Here is a 24352-nt window from a genome sequence, read left to right as displayed (position 1 = left end):
GCGTGTTGACGCGACAATGAACACACCTTAGCTTTATTTACCGCCCGGATAATACGATCCGTGTGTTCGACCAGTGGCACAGTGATACGCTTCTCTTTTCAGCTTGTGTTACATCTTTACAGTCACATAGGAAACAGGAGGGAGAACACTTAGACTGCCGAAGCGCAGACATGCACCCTTTCCCATGCACACGCATACACAAGGGTTGGAATCATGATGTCAACAGAGGAGATGGCAATGTTACCCCACTGGGGAAATTCCTACAATAGTTGCCACCACTTTGTTCAATAATCACTGTTGGCAAGTAAGTGAATGGATAATTACGGTAGTCAGATTTTTTTTTTGACTGGATTGATGTACTGCATTGGTGTACTGCAATAAACCATGAGAATCCATTTGAATAGATAAACCCCACACCTGGAAGGCACTTTTTTGCCCCTTTGAGATCAGATGAATGGTAATAATGCATGTTGCAGTAGGTGCTCCCTGCACAGCATACAGTGATATGGAAAAGTATCTGAACCTTTTGGAATTTCTCACATTTCTGCATAAAATTACCATAAAAAAAGATCTGATCTTTGTCAAAATCACACAGATGACAAAACGGTGTCTGCGTTAACTGAAACCAACCAAAGATTTATACGTTTTCATATTTTAATGAGGATAGTATTCAAACAATGCCAGACGGGGGAAAAGTAAGTAATTGAACCATCACATTTAATATTTTGTGGCCCCCTCTTTGGCAGAAATAACTTCAACCAGACGCTTCCTGTAGCTGCAGATCACTCTGGCACATTGATCAGCACTAATCTTGGCCCATCTTCTCTACAAAACATCTGTAGGTCAGTCAGATTCCTGGGATGTCTGGCATGAATTGTTGTTTTTAGGTCATGAAATAGCATCTCAATTGGGTTCAAGTCTGGACTTCGATTTGACCACTCCAGAATGTGTATTATTTTCTTCTGAAACCATTCCCAAGCTGATTTACTTCTGTGTTTTGGATTATTGTCTTGTTGCAGCATCCATTCACTTTGTAGCTTCAACTCTCTGACAGATGACCTCAGGTTTTCCTGTGAAACATCCTGATAAACATTTGAATTCATTCTTCCATTAATGATTGCAAGTTGTCCAGGCCCTGAGGCAACAAAACAGCCCCAAATCAGGATACTCCCTCCACCATGCTTCACGGTGGGGATCAGGTGTTAATGGTGGTGAGCTGTTCCATTGTTCCTCCACACATGACGTTGTGTGTTACCCCCAAACAATTTAACTTCCATTTCATCAGTTCACACCAAGTGCTTTTTTTGCGAGCAACAATGTTTTGTTTTGTTTTTTTTCTAATTTTTTTAGACAGTAGTGGCTTCCTCCATAGAGTCCTCCCATTAACACCATTCTTGGCCATAAGTCTTTAGCAGACACTCTAGGGTTGTTCTTTACCTCTCTGAGTATTCTGCGCTGAAGTCTTGGCGCCATCTTTGGTGGACGGCCACTCCTTGGGAGAGAAAAAACAGTGGCAAACTCTCTCCATTTGTAGACAACTTCTCTGACTGTCGACTGAAGAACAACCAGACTTTTATAGGTGGTTTTATATCCTTTTCCAGCATTATAGAAATCAACCATCCTTGATCGCAGGTCTTCAGACAGCTCTTTTGACCGAGCCATAATGCACATCAGACAGTGCTTCTCATCAAGACAATTCTCACCAGATGTGTGTTTTATAGTGGGCAGGGCAGCTTTAAACCACTCATCAGTGATTGGGCACACCTGACTTTAATTGTTTGGTAAAAATTGGTTTCAATTGCTCTTTGAGTCTACTTTGGCAAAGAGTTCAGTAACTTATTTTTCCCCCTTCTGTCATTGTTTGCATGCTATCCCTATTAAAATATGAAAACCCATAAATGTTTGGGTGGTTGTAGTTAAAGCAGACACTGTTTTTACATCTGTGTGATTTTGACAAAGATCCGATCACAATTGATGGAGATTTTATGCAGAAATTTGAGAAATCCAAAAGGTTCAGATACTTTTTCATACCACTGTATGTCACAACTGTGACACTTGCATGGGGATTTTGGGGGGATTCAGATTGGAATATGTTTGTCATGCCCATCTTGCCTGTAAAGTTATAGATTTGATTCTGTAGTAATGAGTGGATGCCTGCGTTGATTAGGCATGTGCCGGTATGAGATTTTGACGGTACGATAACCTTGAGCAAAAATACCGCGGTTTCACGGTATTGCAATTATAGTTCCAAAATGTGTTATTTTGAGATGTATGGGTTAAAAAAAAAACTTTTTTCGATTGAAAATGATTTTTAAAAAAAATTTCAGAACATATTCGCAAATTGGTCCATGAATATAATGTTAAAATAGATAAATTAATTAACAAAAAAATAACAAATAATTGAAATAAAATTAAAATAAATAGCATTTATAGACTAGCCACTCCTCAGGTTGCTCAAGATTAGAGCAAGAACAAAAATAATTGCTATAAAAAAGTAAAAACATTTCTAAATAAAATGTAAAAATATACACTGCACGACTTTATTTTTATTTTTGGGGGGGGGGGGGGGGGGGGGCATCAAGTTTCACCATTTTTAGCCATTGTGTCAACTCTAGTCTCCATGTCATGCCTTTTTGTTAAAAACACATAAATAATTCATAAGTTATTAAGTTAGTTAAAAATGTATAAGTTAGTCAAAATGTAAATATTGTTGTGTAAAGGTTTCATCTTAAAAAAAAAACATTGGGAGTGAGACCTCTCCTTGTCCAGCGGACGTTGATTTGTGCTTAGGGCAAGATCATCTGTCGCAATCAGCGATCTTTGACTTCTTTTCCCCTTCGTTCAAGCTCGTTTCTCAGCGGCTATAACCTCGGCGAAGTTGCTCTCCCAGCTAAGACTAGGCTAACATTCGTCTTTGAAAGATTTTGGTTAGTTTGTATTTTGAATTTGAAAGGAAAATGTGTGTTTTATTTTTAGCGAACTTTTTCATGGCGTTCATGGATATAACTTCCTCACATTCTGTTGTGTTTGTACTAATGAAGCTATTCACACGTGTTAAAAATACTAAATGTATACATTTTGTATATTTCAGTTACCATGATATGAGACCTTCATAAATTCAAGAAAAGAACGCCTTTTGTTTGGAGTGTTTCTTTTTTGGTTGGCTAGATGTCTAGCAGAATAGCGTTACGGACACACACACAACAACAACCAGAGGAGAGGGAGGGGTGAGCGCTCCCGCTCCAAGACACTTCTGGCTGCATTTTTGGGACATGTAAAATAGCGAATACCGTGCTGCGGTATGACGGAAAATTTTAGTGGTTTTAAAACCGTGGCGTTTTCATACCACGGTAAACCTTGAAACCGGCACATGTCTAGCGTTGATACAATTTATGAGGAAATGGGGTTGAAATAGTTAGTGTGTTTACACTCAGTGACTACATTAGTTACACCTGTATTAACATTGCAACCGACTGTCTTGCATTGGATGGCACTGGACAAGTCAAATCAACGGTTAGTATGTATAAATATTACAAGCTTGCAATAAACCCATTTGCAACTTGCCGAAATAAATATGACAAGTATTTTGCTTTAAAGCTCCAGCAGTATAATCCGCCTGAAACGGGGGATGTCACTTAGCACAAATTGCTACAAGGTTGTTGGGTTTTTTTTAAGTATACTTGTGGGACTATGTGTAATATAAATGTGAGTTTAGCTAGCTTGTCTTTGAATTAAACATGGACGTTCCCAGCTGCACTTTTCATTTAAATAACGTAAGACGTTCAAGTGTGTGGGTTTTTACGACACGCACAATAATCCGACACGCACACACACACGCCCTATTGTTCCTCAACCCGGCTGACATTTGACTGTTATTTTGGTCCTGCTTGTTGCACTGAAAATATTTGGAGTGCAAATCCTTTTCTTTCCCCTGCAGGCGCCAACCCGCACTAATGATCGCAACCTGATCAGCTCTTATGCCCGAGCATGCGTCGGTGCGTGCAAAGGAGTGTTAAGAAGGGTTGGGTTGTGAAGGGGGTTCTTGCCCAGCATCCTAAAGACCCGATTATTACTTCAAGAGTCTGTCTCGTGACATTTCCGTTTAAAGTTAATGTGGAGACTTTTCACTTTGTGGATCAGACGGCATTAAAACAGCTCTCAAATTAAGGACGCACGGCCTCACTGCTCCTACAAACATTTAGCACCGCAACATCTAAGAAATCATGGGAGTTAGGCGAAAAGTAGAGTAGGAGTTCAGCCTTTCTTTTTTGCTTTAATCCGCTTAAGCCAAGCTTGCTAAATTTTGATAGGCTGCCCTGATGACTTGAAAACAAACACTACACGGCACAAGTGTCACTGGTTAATCCACATCTTGCTTGGGTCATTTGTGAAATGTCAAAAGTGTATCAACATTTTTGTACGGAGTGTCGTTACTAGATCTCCAAAATGGAGTGTTGATACTAAATCCACCCTCACCCCTGTTTTATTTTTATGATTGAGTACATTTTATTTAATGTATTTTAATCTCCGATTTTGCATTTTAATTTAAAAAAAAAATTATCTGTGCTTCAAATATAAATACAGTACATTATAAAATTTCATTTGAAACTTATTGTTTATTAATTTAATCATAACAGGTTGGCTAAGTTTTATCATTTTTGCGTAAAGTTTTTAAGTATCGTATTTGCTAGGTAGTTATCACGATTATAACGATTATCGATGCATCGTACATTACTAATTAATATAGGAGACAAATATTTGTCCATTATTTATTTAAAATATCCTAATGATTCAACAGGAATGATAGAAACATGCCCATACAACAAAAAGCTGCCGTTAAGCTGCTTTTTTATTTATTTATTTTTACAAGAACGGGCAAGAACATTAACCATTTTAAAGATAGTACTTATTTCACTCAACAATACAATAAAATTTACGCAGGTGGAATGAATTCCACATTTTCTGGAAACAAAGTGTCTTTTGAAATAAGCAGTCTTTTAACCAATATACTTTGTTTTCACAGATTTCTGTACTAGTTCGCATGTTTGTAGTGTTACCGCTGGACTTAATCATGGTTTTACATGTTCTGCATATGACGTACACATTAGCGAATTTGCTAATTAGCTTAGCGTTCAGCACTAACTATTAACACCTCAAAAACAACAACAATAAAGGCTAAACAATACAAGAGGGTTCGTATACTCACCTCTTATAGACAGACGCACACGGGTCTTAGCAACACACTCAGGACATTTTTCTATTGATATGACTTGCGATAAATGTAATCGATTTTTTTTTTTTTTTTAACTCCTTTAGTGCATTCATTGATGAAGAAAAAAATAGCCGGGAAGGTTATATTTAGGGCTGTCGATTATTTTAGTAGTCGATTAATCGATGAACTAGTTAGTCCGAATAATCAAGTAATCGGATACGGAACATGAAAAATTAAAATACCTGAGCTCAGCCTCAAACATTATAAAAAAGTAAATAAATGAGGATCTATGTACAAACAAATGAACAATTGGCTAACTTGCATAGCAAAAGTCCACTAGCTTAAATACTATAAAATGCTAACTTTTTTTTCCAATGCTCTGAACAAATGGTTCAGACACTTATTCCCACAAAAACGGCTGAATATACCTTTGAACTGAATTACGAATGCATAAAAAAAAAAAAATCATGGTTTTACACGTTCTGCATATGAAATACACGTTAGCGAATCAGCTAATGAAGCTAATTAGCTTAGCGCTCGTCGCTTATTATTAACACCTCAAAACATCAACAATAAAGGCTAAACAGTACAAGAGGGTTCGTGTACTCACCTCTTGTAGACGCACACGGGTCTTAGCAACACACTCAGTACATTTTTCAATTGACATGACTTGAAACTACAGCTGGACATCTGAAAGATGAGGACCAATGAATTATTTCTCTTCCCCTCTTGCTCTAAAAATATAACGTGCGCCGTTACAGAAGTGCGCTGGGTCGCGCTTCTGTACCTGCCTGTCTCATACACAAATTTATTTTCCAGTCTTTTGAAAAAGAGTAAATCTCTCACTCAATTAAAGGCAGCATCCATTAAAACGTGCCTGCGTCCGTTAAAGGTGTCCGAGCGGCAGACGTGTCTTGAATTTCGTTCCGCTACGAGCGGCTGTCATAAAGTTATGAGGGAAAAATCATTGTTTTTGAGCCTTTATGAATCCTAATCGAAGCGTCACGTCTCAAATCGCGATGCATGTAATAATCGATTGTTTGGAACTCCTCTAGTATTTTGAGTATATGTATTTTTAATTTTTGACATATTCTCATATTGAATCGTAAATTACTTACATTGAATAGTTTTATGAATTTGTTTACCTTTTCCATTAGGTATTGATTCGTGCGTGTAATTTTTTTAAAAAAATTAAGATTACATTTTAGAATATCCCATTCAATTGTATTATTCTTTCGATGTATTGCATTTAGTTATGATTACTATATTTTATTGCTTGCCTTGAATACAGCTGGTTGGAAATGACTTTGTTTTGTTTTACTAACTAATAATTTTCTTAATATTTATTATTATTATTAATCATTTTATTTAGTTTTCTAAAAATATTCTGCTTTCCTCCTTTTGCCAGAATTGTCTCTCTTCAAAATGGCAGTATAGTTTTTATTATGTTGGTTCTTGTCTAATCTGTGCAATGCAAAGTTTTCCTTTGCATCAAAATGTGTATTTAAAGCCTTGAACCATCATTATCAATATATCAATTGTCAAATTCACTGTCACCTCCTTTCAGGCCTGCCAAGTTTCATCAAATCCCCTGAGGACCAGACTGGAATCTCTGGTGGCGTCGTGTCCTTTGTGTGCCAGGCCATCGGCGAGCCCAAACCGAGAATCACCTGGATGAAGAAGGGCAAAAAAGTCAGCTCGCAACGCTTTGAGGTAGGCACTCGCATCTCATGACATATTTGCGCAAACATACATAACATGTCGTCCGTTCTTCGAATTACTATTGATCCTGAAACAAAGCGACTTGGTCTCTTCACTCCTTGCAAGACCAGACAAGCCTCTCTCCCTTTGGCTTTAATCTTCTTCCGTGTCAGTTTATAGAGTAGTCCACTTCATCTTTGTTTCTGCTCGCCCCCACATCACTCGGCTACATCCTTTCCACCCGTGTGTGGCTATTGATGTGTTACTCTCTGCCGCCTCTTTTAACACATATGTGCTAAAATGATACCTCACACTGCTTTCCCGACCGTCTGGAACTGAAGATGGAGAAAATGGCGTGGGATCTTTATTCTTGTTTCCTAACATGTCTTTTGAACGTCATGGTTTGTCTGTGTCCACAAAAATCAAGGCCAAACCGAATCATTTTAATTGCAGAACAGTGTTGTTTTTGTCAACAATGACGATAACAAAAATATTTCATCGATGAACATTTTTTTCATGACGATGAGGAGCTAGAAACGTGGCTTGGGAGACAAATACCAGTTTTCCTGAACGATATTGGAAAAAAAAAACTATTGTTGCGATTTTTTGGGGCTTTGCGATATATTCCGATATTATATTGCGATATTAAAAAAAAATATATATATATATATATATATATATATATATTTTTTTTTTTTTTTAAAGAAATTTTCACAAGATGACTTGAATACCTGTTTGGAAAGACTGTGGATGATTCACCATGACAACAGTGAACAGTGATCCCTCGGTTTTCTGTGATAAGTGAAAAACCGCAAAGTAGCCCCCCCCCCAAAAAACAACAACAACAAAAATTACGCGCTTCCTTGCTCAGCAACTATTGAACAAGTGAAACGATGATTGACGTATGCGGCGCATGTGCACCTGCTTCTCTGGCAAGATCAAAGACAACCATCTGTCAACATCGTTAACTTAAATAAGCAAGTGCCACAGTGACTAAGGAACAAAGAGCTGGGAGAGGGATGGAAGGAGGCTGTGCGAGCGAATGAAGCAGAACAAATGTTTGTGGATTAAAAAAAAAAAATTTTTTTTAACTATCGCACATCGTTGCGATGGGACTATTGCGCATGCGCACATCGCGATGGCGATGTTTAAACGATATACTGTTCAGGCTTAACGTGGAGTATGTCAGCTTGCACCGAGTTTTGATAGTGTCACTCATGTGAGATGTGCTGCGACTGTCCCTCACTCCCCTCACGTGAGTTTAGGATGTGTTCCAAGCTAGGCTGCGCTCCATCTTGCTTGTTTGGAAACACATGGTAAGATTGTTGTTTTCTTATATTGGATATACAGTATCGCTTTAGCTTTTGAAGATATGTGCTGAGTGATCATCACACACTAAATGTAACTCATCGCGTTAGCATAGCATTCGCGTTAGCATGAGTATCAACTTTAGCCTGGCGAGAATCCTATTAACACTTAAAAAACTTTTTTTTACTTACAGTTCATGGCTTCTAGGTGGGTTTCATTGAAAATAATTACAGGTAGTAACCTGGTTACAACATACCCGACTTTACGACGTCTGTCTTATCGTTTGTTTGTTTTTTTCTTTTGTTAAATGTTGACTTTTGTTTTGTGATGCATGCTTTTATTTTGGCGCAGCAAGCGTAGAGCAGGTTGTACTTCCGCACGCAAACCATTTACACACGGCGTATCCCACACACGCACATATGAGGAAGACCGTAGCCGACTGAAGAGGTAACAGCCTGTGCGCACATTTGTTGCTTGTGAAGCATCCAAAGGCATTGACTGTATATAACCCCTTTTTTTCCTGTATATAACCCCTTTTTTACTCTTTATTGTGCGTCTTCAATTGTAGTCGAATACTTGGGGCGAGTTTATGTGATTGTTTTTGATGATATGCGGACGCTAACTGATACATGCTAATTGTTTGTTATTGCTGTATCAGCAGCTACTTGTGAACGTAAATTTAAATTGCTCTTATTGAAGATGAGACTGATTTAATTTTATTTTAGTTTAATTCTGCAAGTGTTGATGTCATTAGAAGCTGAATAAATTCAGCAAACCACACAGACGCCTGACATCGTCATTTCAGAGCTTAGCTCGCTGTCTAGCTAGGACTTAGCTCTAACGTCTCGGCGAGGACAGTACAATGATGTATAATACATGTTTTTGGATATGTTTTTCTTTCATTTAGAGGGTGTTTAGAGGTATTTAAAGGGTAAATTCCGACTTGCTTGGAAATCTGGGTTACATCGCCAGCGCAGGAACGGAACTCGTTCGTAAACCGGGGACTACCTATACTGCTTTTCTTGCTGAGTGTATATCATTATCACAAAGTTGGCGTTATACTGTAAAACCCTACAATATGTGCTCGTTTATCTTTAATAGAAATTGTTGAAAACTTTATTTGGACTAAAACGTTTGAATTTTACAGACGAAAACGTTTTGAGTAATTGTCAACTAAAACCAGACGAAATTTGCATGCGATTTATTTGACTAAACCGATACAAAGACGAACACATTTTGAAATGACTATAATACGACTAACACTAATAAGCATTTTCGTCCAAATGACAAAGACAAATTGAAAAGGCTGCCAAAAATAACACGGTTGCAGACCAGTGCAACTTTCTTTGTACCGTAATTTTCGCACTATAAGGCGCACCTGACCATAAGCCACAACCCACCAAGTTTGTCAACAAAACGACATTTGATCATCGATAAGCTGCATTGGACTATAAACCGCAGCTCAGTGGTAGCATAATTGTCCCCCAACCCAGAGGTTGTGGGTTCGATTCTCTGCCCTGATGAACTCGCCTAAATATCCTTGAGCAAGATACTGAACCCCACATTGCTCCTGGTTATTTACCCCATGGGATATTTACACCAAAACATATTAACTGGTAACACTATTTGACAGTGGCATCATACGACTGTCATAACACCAAATGAACCCCCATTAAGCTTTGAACCAATTGGCTGCAAGGTTTCCTTGCTTCAAGAAACTTGATTTGGCCATCACTGCTCCCTTTGGGGAGACAGTCAACCTCTGCTGTCAACACTGATGTCATCCAACATGCCTCCTAGCATGCACTGCAGCGCTACAGATCTAAAATATCAAAATTCATGTAATTATTTCTTCAGTTACTGTTCCAGTTGTTTCATTAATTGCTAGTTATAATATTTGATAACACTTTATTTGACATTGGTGCCATATGACTGTCATTAGACAATCATAGTTATGAAATGACACAATCATGAGCATTAATGTATGCTTATAAGATGTCATTTAGTGTTATCCGGCAAATTATCTCACTTTTGAATGGATGTAAAAGATCCGAGCTCGACATAAATGGAGTTAGTGATCTAATTTGCTGGAGGGCACTTCATGACATCTGTCATAAGCAATCAGTACTGCCTAAGATAGCGTCATGTAATAATTATGACGCTCTTATGACACCGCTGTCAAATAAAGTGTTACCTAAATCAAATAAATCAACGAATAAGCCGGACTGGACTATAGGCCGCTGGATTCAAAATGAATGAAAAAAGTAGCGGCTTATAGTTCAAAGATTACGGTAACTGTTTCTTAGATTTGGCATTGTGATAAAGTTTGTCTTCTCACGATAGAAAGTTGAGCCTAGTTCTCCATTGTCTTACCCTGCTGCTATTCCTTATCTTGCTTGCTTTAGTATTTTACATGACGTTCTCCACTTTGTTGCAACGGTCTGTGAACTTCCGGCCCTTAGAGGTTCCTCTTGCTGCAATATAGTAAAATGACAAAAAAATAAAACTAAACTGACACCCTGCCTTTTCCCAGGTGATCGAGTTTGACGACGGCTCGGGGTCCGTGCTGCGCATCCAGCCACTGCGCACGCACCGCGATGAGGCCATTTACGAGTGCACGGCGACCAACAGCGCCGGCGAGATCAACACCAGCGCTAAGCTGACCGTGTTTGAAGGTATGTCGAGGATCTCCTCTCCTTCGTTCTCCTCTGTCAGCAGTCATTCCCTCACTGGTAGTATCAAGACCTGGGGTTTGCATCAATTATGCATTCATTTGTACATGGACACTTTGATGATTCCTCACATTGGTCAGTGTTGATGTTGAGGGATTTTTGTGAGATTAGCATTGAGTCCAACAGTTTTAAGTAGAGATAAGTGTGAAAATCAATTTATGAATTGTAAAATTGGTTGGTAATTAACACATGGGCTGCCACTGAATGTGATAGTTGTCTGATCCATTTGAACTGAATGATCACTGCTAGCCCCGTAATTTTTGGAATATAAGCCGCTACTTTTTCCTTCATTTTGAATCCTGCGGTTTATAGTCCAGTGCGGCATATTTGTTGATTTATGTGGGTTAATAGGTAACACTTTATTTGACGGCGGTGTCATAAGACTGTTATAAGACCATCATAATTATGATATCACGCTATCATGGGCATTATTGAATGCATATGACGGATGTCATTAACCCCTTCTTGCCAAATGTATCACATTTGATACACTTAGAATTTCATGATTTTGAGACTAATTTAGAATTTTGAAATATCTTTTCTCCCCCACCCAAAAAAATGGATGCAAGTCAACTCATGCATCTGCAGGTTCCATGAGAAAAAAAAAAAACAGGATTTGGCAAGGTTTATAGATATTAGAGCGCTTATTACACAAATTATTATTGTTTTCTTTTTTTACAAATTTGAAAATTCACTAAGACCTTATTTTTCAAGTTTTGTGATTCTCTGACAATTACTTCACATTGCATAGTGTCATCCGGCAAATTATGTCACTAAATCCATTTATATCCAGCTCGGATCTTTTTCATCCATTCAAGAGTGAGATCATTTGCCAGATAACACTAGATGACATCTGTTATAAGCATTCATTATTTCTCATGACAGTGTCATGTCATAATTATGATAGTCTAATGATTTTGTTATGGCGCCACTGTCAAAAAAAAGTCTTACCAAATACCATAACTAGCAATTAATGAAACAACTAGGACAGTATTTGAAGAAATAGTAGCACAGAACATGAATTTTGATATTTACATCTGTAGCACTGCAATGCATGCTAGGAGGCATGTTGGAGGAAAACAGTGTTGACAGGAGGTGACAGCAGATGTTGACTGTCTCCCCCAAAGGGGAAGTGATGGCCAAATGAAGCTTCTTGAAGCAATGAACCACCATGAAGCTTTGAACCAAATGGCTGCAAAGCTTCATGGTGGTGCATTTGGTCTTATGACAGTCGTATAATGCTATTTTAAAATAAAGTGTTACAGATTAAAACTTTTGGTGTAAAAATCCCATAATACAGTAAATTGTCCAGTGCGGCTTATCTATGAACCAATGTCGTTTTCATGCCAAGTTTGGTGGGTCTCAGCTTATAGTGAGTTGCGGCTTTTAGTGCAAAAATTATGGTAATTTACATGTACGGACCTATACATTTAGGTTTTGAAAAAGATCATTGGACCTCATCTCATCATATATGAAATTATACACTTTGGCCCTGCTGGAAATTCAGATTGTTCAACCTTTGGGGAGGTCGACACATTTGCCGAAAACGGGCTCCAACATCCTGTGTCAACAGTCCACAAAATGGCTGCACAATGTAAAGTATTCAGTGAGCGACATGCAGAATAATCACACAAACAGCATTTGGAGTGTTTTCCACATATCGGCCTTAACACCCCGTCCTCCTCCTGCCCACTCCTTCTCGGTGGCGTTAATGTACGTGATGTATTTGGACAGAGGTTCCGCACCCCGTCCCCCGCTCAGCCTTCCATATCAGTAGCTCGTGAGCGTGCATTTCCTCCCTAATTGATTGTAATTTTGTCATGTGGATGCAAGTCACTGCGGGGCTTTGATTCCATTAGAGTACAAAAAAAAAAAGAGCCTGCGAGCGAGCCAGTGGGAGGATGAGGGTCATCCGTCGCCGTCACGCCGGACTTACAGAAGATCCCACTCCTTCCCTTTCCCTTCCGCGCTTATTTGATATCATTGGTCGGGGCTTGCGTAATCTTCCCAAAGGGACTTTTGCTTTACTTTCTTGCCCACCCTCCTAAATCTCTCTTACTCGTCCTCATCTTGTGCATAGTGAGGAATTCTGTGGCACGAGGTGCACATGAGTCACATAACATTAGGCCTAAGTACAAGTCCACAGTCCCCCTAGTTATTGTTGGAGTTATCTGAGAGAACAGCTTCTGCTCTCCTGGGAAACAAAAAAACAAGATTCTGGAGTGTGTCGGTGGGATTATTGTCACTCATATTGGGCCCTGAGAGAGGCCATAGCTCACTGTATTTTGTTGCAGTTCATCCCAGAGGTGTTTGATGGGCTTCTTTCGCACCAAAGTCACGCAGTCCAAAACTGTGCTCTGAGCTGTGGGAAAACTTCTCCAAACTATTCCCAGAAAATTAGAAGCTAAAAAATGTCTTGAAGTCCAGAATAAAATAAAAGGAAAAAAAAAAGAAAACACAAGTGTGAAAAAAAGACTTTTTGAACACCAAATTAATTTTTATACAGAAAATAATTACAGTATATCTGAAATAAATGATTATAATAATATATTTGAGAGAAAAAGCATGTTATATTGCCTCATTCAAATCTTAATATCTAAGCATTTAAATATGTAAACCAAAGTGCAATCACATTTGTAAATGAATGGCTTCTGGTTTTTAAAATGTAAATAAACCAATCTATTGTGATAAAACAACAAAATTGCAATAACTGCATTAACCATCAAAGTGAGGTCTAACTGCAACTGTAATCTTGAAACAAATCTGAATAAGGAAAAACATGATAATGCAAACTGGTTAAACTTGAGAGTAGCTGAGATCTGTCATGACAGAACATCGCTTCAATGATATCTGGCGCCATCTAGCGTCGTGAATGGGTATAATGTCTAGACCGCGAATATAAGACAACCCCCTCTTTTTCAGTCTTATTTCAATGCAAAAAACACAGTCTTATATTCGGGCCAATACGGTAATAAGGACTGTCAAGTTATTGCAAAACCTAATATTTTTCCATTTGATTATTTCAGATGTTTTCTGGAATTCATTAGTCATTGAAAAAGGAAACTTACTTTTAGATTTTAGAGCTAAAAATAAAATTTGGAAGGGAAATAAAATGAGGATTCCTTGATTGATCCCAAAGTACATTTTACTAAGTGGCGTAAAAAGGCTTGCTCAAAACAACCACGAAGAGTCCTTATACTCGATTCGACACTTGCAATGATGTATTTTGTTGTTGCAGTTGTGACTGTAGGTTTAATAAATGACTATGAGGCTAGTGTAGCAGTACAATTTGATAGTACAACAAACCATGCGCACAAATTCACAGTCCGAGATGCGCTGAGCAAACTGACCCGCATGCGCAGGAGCATCTACACGTCATTTTAGGGTGTTCATACAGTGGTACCTTGAGATACGACACCCGACGTAAAATTTGTTTCTACATTCGACGACACGCTCGAAAAAAGAGGACATGACAGCGCCGGAGACGGACGCACGGCGGCTTTTCTTGTGAGAGAAATCAACACAGGTTCTAAGAAGGCTAGTGCAGGTGATGAAACAAGGAAAAACGTGATGCTTACCATTGAAATGAAGATGGAAATGATAGAAAAATATGAGCGTGGGGTGCGCATCCGTGAACTGGCTCAATAATATGGCCGTAGAATGTCGACGATCTCCACGGTCTTTCTCCGACCTCCTTTCGCCAGTCTTTATAGGTTAAGGTGACAGTTATTATTGTAGTGACATCGCCAAAGAAATCGCCAGCTTCGTCAGGTTTTTATCATTTTTTCAGAGCTTGTGCAACACAACACGCCTACTGTCCACCGCAGTTGACGGCGTTCTCAACAAAACATTAAAAGAGAATGTAAAATCTCAACCGCACCATTCCCTCTCTGTTACGTCAGCGACGCGGTGCGTTCAGGAACAGCACGCAAAACACGTCCACATTAGAACCCGATTCGTTACATTATTACGGGATTCAAAGTGATTGTTGAAGATACGGAAACCTGTGTCAGCTTCGCTTAATGTAAACGAATGTGGCGCTTTGGTCTCATACGAGAAATATATATTTAACAAAGTTTTCCAGCGTTATTTTGTTCTGTAAATGCATTTATAATGATCATAAAAATATGTAGACTATTTAAACATTAAGACAACTTGAGGTTTTTTTCTGCCAACTTGAGGAGATTAAAATAAATCCACTATAATCAACACTACTCCGCTTGTTAGACACGCAAATATAAACGATATAAATGTTTATTAAATATCCATCTTACAGCAACCACGCATCACATCCCCGCATTTCCTCCTTCTCCTGATTCCTCACAAATATAAAATTTTGTTTTTTTTTCGGGCTCGTGCCTACAAATAAAACATAAAATTTCGGGTTTTTTCGGGCTCAGGCAAGCAAATTAAGTTAATTGATCGGGATCGGGCCACATCTGGCTTTAATACCCACGGGTCGGGCTGGATTTTTTAGGCCCGATCTAACTTCTGACGTCATGTAATGTTAGCATACCGTACAACTATTCAGCCTGTTGTTCTCTATTGTATTTTAAATTGCCTTTCAAGATGACACGTCTGTTCTTCGTGCTGGATTCTATCAAATAAATTTCCCCCCAAAAATGCGACTCATACTCAGGCGCGACTTATATATATATTTTTTTCCTTTTCATTGCACATTTTTGGGCTGGTGCGACTTATACTCAGGTGCGACATATAGTCCGAAAAATACGGTATAGTGTTATTGAAACATTTGCTTACCATGGCTGTGCTAGATATTCTTGTATTTTTGGCATCGCGTACTTAAATGTTCAATGTTTTTAATTTCCATCTACATTTGTCAGTACCATTTGCAGAGTAGCTTTTCCCTCTCATAGACTCATACCCTTTCAAAAGTGGACTTTTCTCAGATGAGAAACACCTCTCTGTCTGCAGGATTTATCTCAATAAGTTTTAGAAGACATCTTAACATTCCTCACAGTCTTCCATCAACGGTTAAAGAGAAAAAAAACCCCTCATAGTGATGAATAACAGTCAACTGTTTTGATCCGACAAAAGCAAAACAATGTGTGCTCATCTATCATGTGTGGAAAAGCTGCTCTCGGCCTACAAGCTCAGGCAAGCCTGTCCTGGCTGCCTGCGCTTACCTGCCTGTAGAGAAATGGGCAGGCGGCCAAAGCAAACGGGCGCCCGCTGAAGGTGAAGGCTTCATTGAGCGTCTGAAGCGTCTGACACAAGAGAGACAGATGTTCTTGTGTGAAAACACACTCGTGTTGTACAATGTTGTTTGGTGCCTGCACTGAATATACAAGAATGCCCTAGATTTCTTGAGCCCTTCCATATTGTCTTGTATCAGTGAAAATAGGGTAATGGTTAAATATTTGTATGTGTTTCTATGTTTAGAAAATATAACAATTTCTGAATTTTATTTTAGTTCTGTATCTTTTTTTTTTAAACAATATTTTCCAGACTATAAGTCGGACTTTTTTTCATAGTTTGGCTGGGCCTGCGACTTATACTTAGGTGCGACTTACGCCCCTTTGACACACAATTGAACACCGTTTAAATCCCGGGATTTAAATGTGTAAAAGCAACTTCCCGGGTCGACTGACACTGAGATGACGCAGACATTTACCAAGTCGCGTCTTGGTATATAATCCCGGACTTTCCCGGGAAGCGGTACGTGTGAAAGCACTCATTAAAGTCCCAAAATCATGGTCTGGGGTTACATCCAGTATGGGGGGTGTGCGAGAGATATGCAGGGTGGAAGGCAACATAAACATTCTGAAATGAAATCATTTGGGAGGGTCTTAGCTTTCATACGAGCCATTTCTGAAACCAATTGAATAATTAAAAGTCAGGTTATCAGCAATTGTTTCTACAAAATGGATAAGCGACAAGACTTTTGTCAGGGACTGTATTAGTGCTGCAACGATTAATCGCTTAACTCGAGTATTCGATTAGAAAGAAAAGATTCGAATTAAATTTTGCTGCTTCGAGTATTCCTTTAATTAAAGTGCTTGCATTTAGTTTTATTGATTTGGGTGGATAAACGGCCCTCTCTTCTACCTCATTTCACATGGATGAATCCATCTGCTCCCTGTTAAGACCAACATAAGCTAGGTTTTTGTTTAAGATCGTGTTTATTTTTTTGTTATTGAATTCGTAATTTAGTTTATAGTTATATTTAGCCATTTTTGTGGGAATATGTGTCTGAACCATTTGTTAAGAGCATTGTAAAAAAAAGTTAGCATTTTATAGCATTTAAGCTAGCGGACTTATGCTCTGTTATAAGGCTGTCAAACGATTAAAATTTGTAATTGAGTTAATTACAGTTTAAAGATTAATTTATCGTAATTAATCGCAATTCAAACCATCTATAAAATATGCCATATTTTTCTGTAAATTATTGTTGGAATGGAAAGCTAAGACACAAGATGGATGCACACATTCAACATACGGTACATAAGTACTGTATTTGTTTATTATAACAATAAACCAACAAGATGGCATGAACATTATTAACATTCTGTTAAAGCGATCCATGGATAGAAAGACTTGTAGTTCTTAAAAGATTATGTTAGTACAATTTATAGAAATTTTATATTAAAACCCCTCTTAATGTTTTCGTTTTAATAAAATTAGGAAAATTTTCAATCAAAAAATAAACTTGTAGCCCGCCATTGTTGATGTCAGTAATTACACAATGCTCATGGGTGCTCAAGCCCATAAAATCAGTCACACCCAAGCCCCAGCAGAGGGCAGCAAAACTCCAAAAAACACAAGTAACAAGTTGGCATTGCACTGTCATTTTAATCTGTTTGAGGGGGGCATGTGCGTTAATTGCATCAAATATTTTAACGTGATTAATTTTAAAAATTAATTACCGCCCGTTAACGTGATAATTTTGACAGCCCTACTATGTAAGTTAGCCAACTGTTCTTATGTTGTACATACATCCTCATTTATACCGTTTGAGGCTCAGCTCAGGTATTTTAATTTTTTATGTTCCTTATCCGATTACTCGATTATTCAAACTAAATGGTTCATCGATTAATCGACTACTAAAATAATCGATAGCTGGAGCCCTAGACTGTATACTCAAGGCTTGCGCTCTACTTAAACTTGTGGTGCAGTTGTTCAAAATTGATACTGAAGATGAAGACTTGAATGGATTTGGTAGTGATTTGGAGTAAGATCGGGAGTTTGTTTTGTTTAGCATTATCTGAATAACTGTTAATATTTTAACAGATACCTCTATAGAACTTTATTTTTGCCTGGTCTCTGATTAAATAAAATTGGACTTATTGTCCAGTGTGACTTTTTTCCCCACTTCTTTGTGCATTTTTGGCTGGTGCGACTTATAGTTTGAAAAATATGGTAAATTAATTATTACTGTACTTGCGTTTATATTTTTTGCTGTTCTCAAATCTGCAGTTCAAAACGACGAAAATATATGGAGTAAAAATAGAAAATTTGTTGAGGAAATGATTGAAGCAAAATCCTCTGTCAAAGAAAATGAATCATGTGAAAGACATAGGGTGAAAATTTGACTAGTTAAAGTGAAAATTTGGTTAGGTAAAGGGGTTAAAATTGTGTCTTTAGTAGGCAGTGCAAATGATGTTGTTATACTGCCTCCGAGAACAAAAGTGGGTTACCGAGTGACTTTGCCCCGCAGGATATTAAAGGCAAAAATACAATATGGCTGCTACTCGCAGCGCCCAGAGTTTACTGAATGTAGCATACTCGTAGCTGCTCTGCCATTGGTTATTGCCTAGCATTCTTGGCATCAAATTGGCTAAGAGGGACCTCTTCTGTATGTGTATCCCAGCATCCTCTTAATTCGCCCCTCGTGTTCCGGCAGCTTTAATTGTGTACTAACTTTTATTCTTTATTCTTGGTTTTTTACATTATGCACAACTCTGATTTTATGTTTATTGTGAAATAATCTAATTGTAACGTGTTTTTGATGCATGTTTTGATGCATTTTTATGCTTTACAAAAAACATATATGTCTGAATTTTGGGGGGCTTGGATTGAATTAGGTCATTTACATGGAAAACACGTCTCTACTGACAGAATTTTCAAGTGAAGAAACTACTTACAGAACCAATTAATTTTGTAAGTCGAGATACCACTATAGTAATTAGGGATGGGAATTGATAGGATTTTTACGATTCCGATTCCATTATCGATATTGCTTAACGATTTGATTCTTTATCGATTCTCTTATCGATTCTAATTTGGGGGAAAAGAACAACAAACGCTTTGATTGGCATCGAGTTTGTTTAATCAGAACTCACAACCTTACAAACTCACAACGAGATCAAAAGAGGCCCAAAGCCTCAATGTTAACTGTGGCAATAAGTGGCAAATACACAAGAATGTGTAACATTTTACTGAAACATTTATCTAATAGAAATAAAAAATATTGGTATATATTGGCAGATAGGTTGTTGTTCTGCGTTTGGCAATATGTGTTAAAGCAGGGGTCCCCAAACTTTTTCCTGTGAGGGCCACATAACTTTTCCCTTCTCTGATGAGGGGCCGGGGTCAGTTTGTAACAAAAAAAGTGTGACCATTGCAGAAGTGCATAAATGTAAAAAATTATTGTTTTTCAGAAAGCCACAATCAAATAACCCTTTCTGGATTCTTCACGGAATGAAAGTAAATAAAATAAAAATAATAATATAATAATAATAATAATTAATAATAAAAACACTATTAATTAAATAGATAATAACCAAATAACCCTCTCTGAATTCTTCAAGGAAAAAGGCCAGGAAATAAATAACACGATTGAGAAAAAAAAAAAAAATTCAAAATGGCCGGACCAAATGTGGAGGCGGGCCGTATTTGGGCCGCGGGCCGCAGTTTGGGCACCTGAAGAAATGCCGCATCCAAGCGAGTGAACGAGCGAAGTGAGAGAGGGAAACACTTCTACGAGCCTACGTTCTTTGTTAATGTTAATATCTACAGAGGCAGCGCCTGTATGTATAATCTTTTGTGTTGTTGTTGTTGTGTTTCCACTCGCGATCGGACACTTAAATCCAGTTGTGTAGTGGTTTGAACGATGTGCTAATGCTAGCGAACGAATGCTAACCATACTGTTATTAGCAGCTAATCATCGCTGATTTACGTTGATGCAAACCTGTTTGTTATTGGGGACGAAATTGATTTGTTTCATTTCTATTTTTAGTTTCACTCTTCAAGTGATGGTTGAATAAAGTCAGCATATTATACCAACGTCTTCTGTATCGTCATTTCGGAGTTTAGCTAGCTGTATAGCTGTCTCGGTGAGGACAGTGCAGTCTATTCCCTCCCGATGCAGTTATCTCCATCTTGCAATGACTGCAAGTCGCTTTGTTGTAATTTTTCCTCGTGAAGTGAAGACACACTTTCGAGCGTTTGAACCTACGTGCTGTCATTGTTATGTTTATGGCTGCAATGCTCGTGCTTACCCGTCGTAACCTTTCATTTTCACACTCTTTCCTGGTGTAGTCCAACTTTGGAGCGAGTGGTTCTTGGCGACATGCTAGTTTGATGCGTCTGGACAACAAGACACGTCACGACGCAATACGCGTCTTTAGGAATCGTTAAATGGATCGTTAAGGCTTCTTCATTGTGATGTCGAGGCCTCGAAACACTCGGAACCGGTTCCGAATTGGAATCGGATTTCGATTCCCATCCCTAGTAGTAATACAGTACATTTTAGAGTGGCCTTTTTTCCTATGGACAACCTCTGGCATACCTTTGCAGTAATCTTGCTGTCTAATCAGCATCTTTACATTCCACACCCGTATTATCTCAGCAAAGGAGAGGAGCTCACGAACACAGATTTAAACTTGATAAAACATAGATCTTTTGTGAACAAAGTATTATATCTTTTATGATAAATGGGAGCTAAAGCAATTGTGTTGTGCTTATATTTTGCTCAGTATATAAACATGAAAAGAGAATATGCTCGTTCCGTGACACAAAGCTTCTTAAAGTGCGACGTCGTCACCCTTACCGGACTATATTTAGGCTATTGTTTGTGGCCATAGCAATGCATCAAGTTCATAGCGCCGGAACTCGGTGCAAAAAACACAGGGCAGCTCACAAGCAGACTGAGATTAATGGCCGACCAGCCTTAATGGACCGCATGCTAGCCTGGAGCTTTGAGAAGTTGTACAGCAGCTCTGATGAAAACGAATGATGGCGGGAGGGGGGGGGGGTTTGTTAACATTAACTGTAGTGCCCTTGAGCAAAGCACAAGGTGAGAAGTGTTTAACACTACAAAATCTCACTAAAACTGCCACTGTATGAATTAAAAACTGTATTGTACTTAAATAGGAGGAATTTGATGTAACTAAAAATGAATAATTTAGACACGAAGTAAAGCAAATAAGAAACATACAGTATACTCCCATGTACTTAAATAAAGTAAACCTGTGCTTTCTAGGGGTGTGCCATCTTAGGCACCCCACGATCTGATTCGATTACGATTCGATTCTTGAACGATGATCACGGTATTGACGATGATCACCGTTATCACGATTATCACGATTATCGAAGCATCGTACATTACTAATTAATAATGTTAACAATTTTTTGTCCATTATTTATTTAAAATATCCTAATGATTCAACAGGAACGATGGAAACATGCCCATACAACAAAAAGCTGCCCTTAAGCTGTTTTTTAATTAATTAATTTATTTCTACAAGAAAGTGCCAAAAACATTAACCATTTTAAAGGGAGTACTTATTTCACTCAACAATACAAAAAAATTGACACAGGCGGAGTGAATTCCACATTTTCTGGAAACAAAGTGTCTTTAGAAATAAGCCTTCTTTTACCAAATATACTTTGTTTTCACAGATTTTTGTACCATTGCGCATGTTTGTAGTGTTACCGCTGTACTTAATCATGGTTTTATACGTTCTGCAAATGACACACACAATAGCGAATTAGCTAATTAGTTTAGCGCGGCGCTAACTATTAACACCTCAAAAACAACAACAAAGGCTAAACAGTGCAAGAGGGTTCGTATACTCACCTCTTATAGACGCACACGGGTCTTAACAACCTACTCAGGACATTTTTCAGTTGACATGACTTACGATAAATGTAATAATCGATTTTTTAAACTCCTCTAGTGCATTCATTGGTGAAGAAAAAAATAGCCGGAAAGGTTATATTTAGGGCTGCAGCTATCGATTATTTTAGTAGTCAATTAATCGATGAACTAGTTAGTCGGAATAATCGAGTAATCGGATAAGGAACATGAAAAATTAAAATACCTGAGCTCAGCCTCAAACAGTATAAAAAAGTAAATAAACGTGGATCTATGTACAAACAAAAGAACAATTGGCTAACTTACATAGCAAAAGTCCACTAGCTTAAATGCTATAAAATGCTAACGTTTTTTTACAATGCTCTTAACAAATGGTTCAGACACACATTCCCACAAAAAACAGCTGAATATACCTATAAACTAAATTACGAATGCATTAAAAAAAAAAAAAAAAATCAAACAAAAGCTTGGTCTTAACAGGGAACAGCTGTATTCACCCATGTGAAATGAGGCAGACAAGAGGGCAGGGTATCCACCCAAATCAATAAAACTAAATGCAAACACTTTCAAAATAAACCATTACAACGTCACTTTAATTAAACGAATACTCGAAGCAGCAAAATTCGAATTTTTATTTCTAATCGATTACTGGAGTTTATCGATTAATCGTTGCAGCACTAGTTATATTTTTTTTTACATTTTTAACTGCTATGCAAGTCTTGAAAATATTTTAATACGTTAATCCCCCTTGTTTTATTAGTAAAGGTTGATAAGTCTGAAGTTACTAAGAAAAGAGTCAAAAACAATGGCATCATAAAGATTCTCGAGCAGGTTTTCTCAGCCTTCTGCCAAGTTGGACTTTAGCACTTTGGCATGTCACGAGTGTCCAGCCATTCTGTAATTCATTCTGTCACGCTGCTAAGACCCCCGCACTTTTGTTTTGCTGCTGTTCTCACGCCCCCTTCCTCTTCTTGAGAGGTCATCCAGACTTTCATATGAGGCCCAAAGTCATCATTGTTTTCGCCTATAACAAAATAATTATCTGTGTCATACCTCGCTTCTTTCATCCCTGCTAAATTCTTTTATCGCTACGGCGAGTATACAGGATACTCGGAAATGACCGGAGGGAACAATGACTCGTTACATGGGTAACGATGCCTGAGCTCTGACCCCCGAGCACCCCCACTAGAATTGAAGCGCCTCAGTAAATGTCCTGCTAAATGGCGCTTGTCTGGCCAATGTGTGAAATAACACTCCCGTCGGCAGGGAAGACATCAGAAGCGACACGGGTGGTAGAACTGCGAAAAGCACTCAGGATTGGAGACGTCACTCGGAATAAGATGTGCTAACAAATACCGACAATTCAGAAGAAGCCACTCTTCCAAGTTGACTCCTCTTGGTTAGGAAACTATATTTATGGGAGAGAAAACTGAGGGCCACAGAAAACGGACGGCTGCAGTAAAGTGTAGACTCTGGAAGGGTCATACGGCAGCCACCAGTGCTAATACATAGGATTGTATGTTTTTAGCCATAAAATAAGATTGATCAAAACAGGTTCGGGATCGTAATTGATTCAGCGCAGCCATTAAAGCAACACTAAGTAGCTTTTCAACCTTTATAAAATATTCTCATAACATTTGTTATGATATGCTTTACGGCATACGTCACTTCCCCTTTCCCCATTCATTATAAAGACAGAAGTCGATGCTAATGCTTTCGTGTGAATTCTGAAAAGATGGCAGAGCAACAAAAAGTTTTGTCTGTGGAGGAAAAAGCAATGGAGGCTACTAGAGGCTTGCGAAATTTCCGATTTTTAGATTATTCGCGACTCGGCCGTGGAAGATTCGAGAACGATTCACAAACATCCAAATTCCAATTATTGAATTATACCAGGTAAAGCGGAAGTAAAACACAGTCAGCACGGTCTTTGCGACGCAATGAGGAACGGACCGAGAGTAAATATCATGTTCCACTCATGCCGCTAGATTTAAAAAAAAAAAAAAAAAACAATCATATCTGACTCGGGCCGACACCGGCTACAAACAACGCCCAGTTGCTAGTGGTTACAAACATACAGCTACAGTAGATATCGTATATATGTAGAACTAGATGCAAAATGACAGACGACGTCAGTGTTAGAACATGTATTATTGAACAGAAATGCGAAATGACAGACTTGCCCGCGTTAGTAAACAGCCGCCATCTTAAAGCAGTAGACTTCTCGAGAAGGCTCTGTTGTAGCGAACCTAATTAACTTTTTAGCTAAAATACTCCTAAATCGGCAAAAGGTTGTCTTGAATCTATCTTTAAATGATGAAGCAGTTTTAAAACTTTGACATG

At 38.3% G+C, this 24352-nt stretch overlaps 1 protein-coding gene across 12 annotated transcripts in view; it reads left to right on the top strand.

The window, feature by feature from the left end:
• Positions 1-24352, top strand: part of LOC130929923 (receptor-type tyrosine-protein phosphatase F-like) — a 464805-nt gene that overhangs the window by 198242 nt on the left and 242211 nt on the right. For all 12 annotated transcript variants that reach the window (XM_057857556.1, XM_057857554.1, XM_057857557.1 and 9 more), the window contains 2 exons: positions 6780-6925; positions 10755-10896. In XM_057857556.1, coding sequence (XP_057713539.1) covers positions 6780-6925; positions 10755-10896 — 288 coding nt within the window. The remainder of the gene's footprint in view (positions 1-6779; positions 6926-10754; positions 10897-24352) is intronic.

Source organism: Corythoichthys intestinalis, chromosome 14 (assembly GCF_030265065.1).
Source record: "Corythoichthys intestinalis isolate RoL2023-P3 chromosome 14, ASM3026506v1, whole genome shotgun sequence".
Taxonomy (NCBI): Eukaryota; Metazoa; Chordata; class Actinopteri; order Syngnathiformes; family Syngnathidae; genus Corythoichthys; species Corythoichthys intestinalis.
The sequence above is the reverse complement of the archived record's forward strand: the minus strand, read 5'-3'. Positions and strand labels throughout refer to the sequence as shown.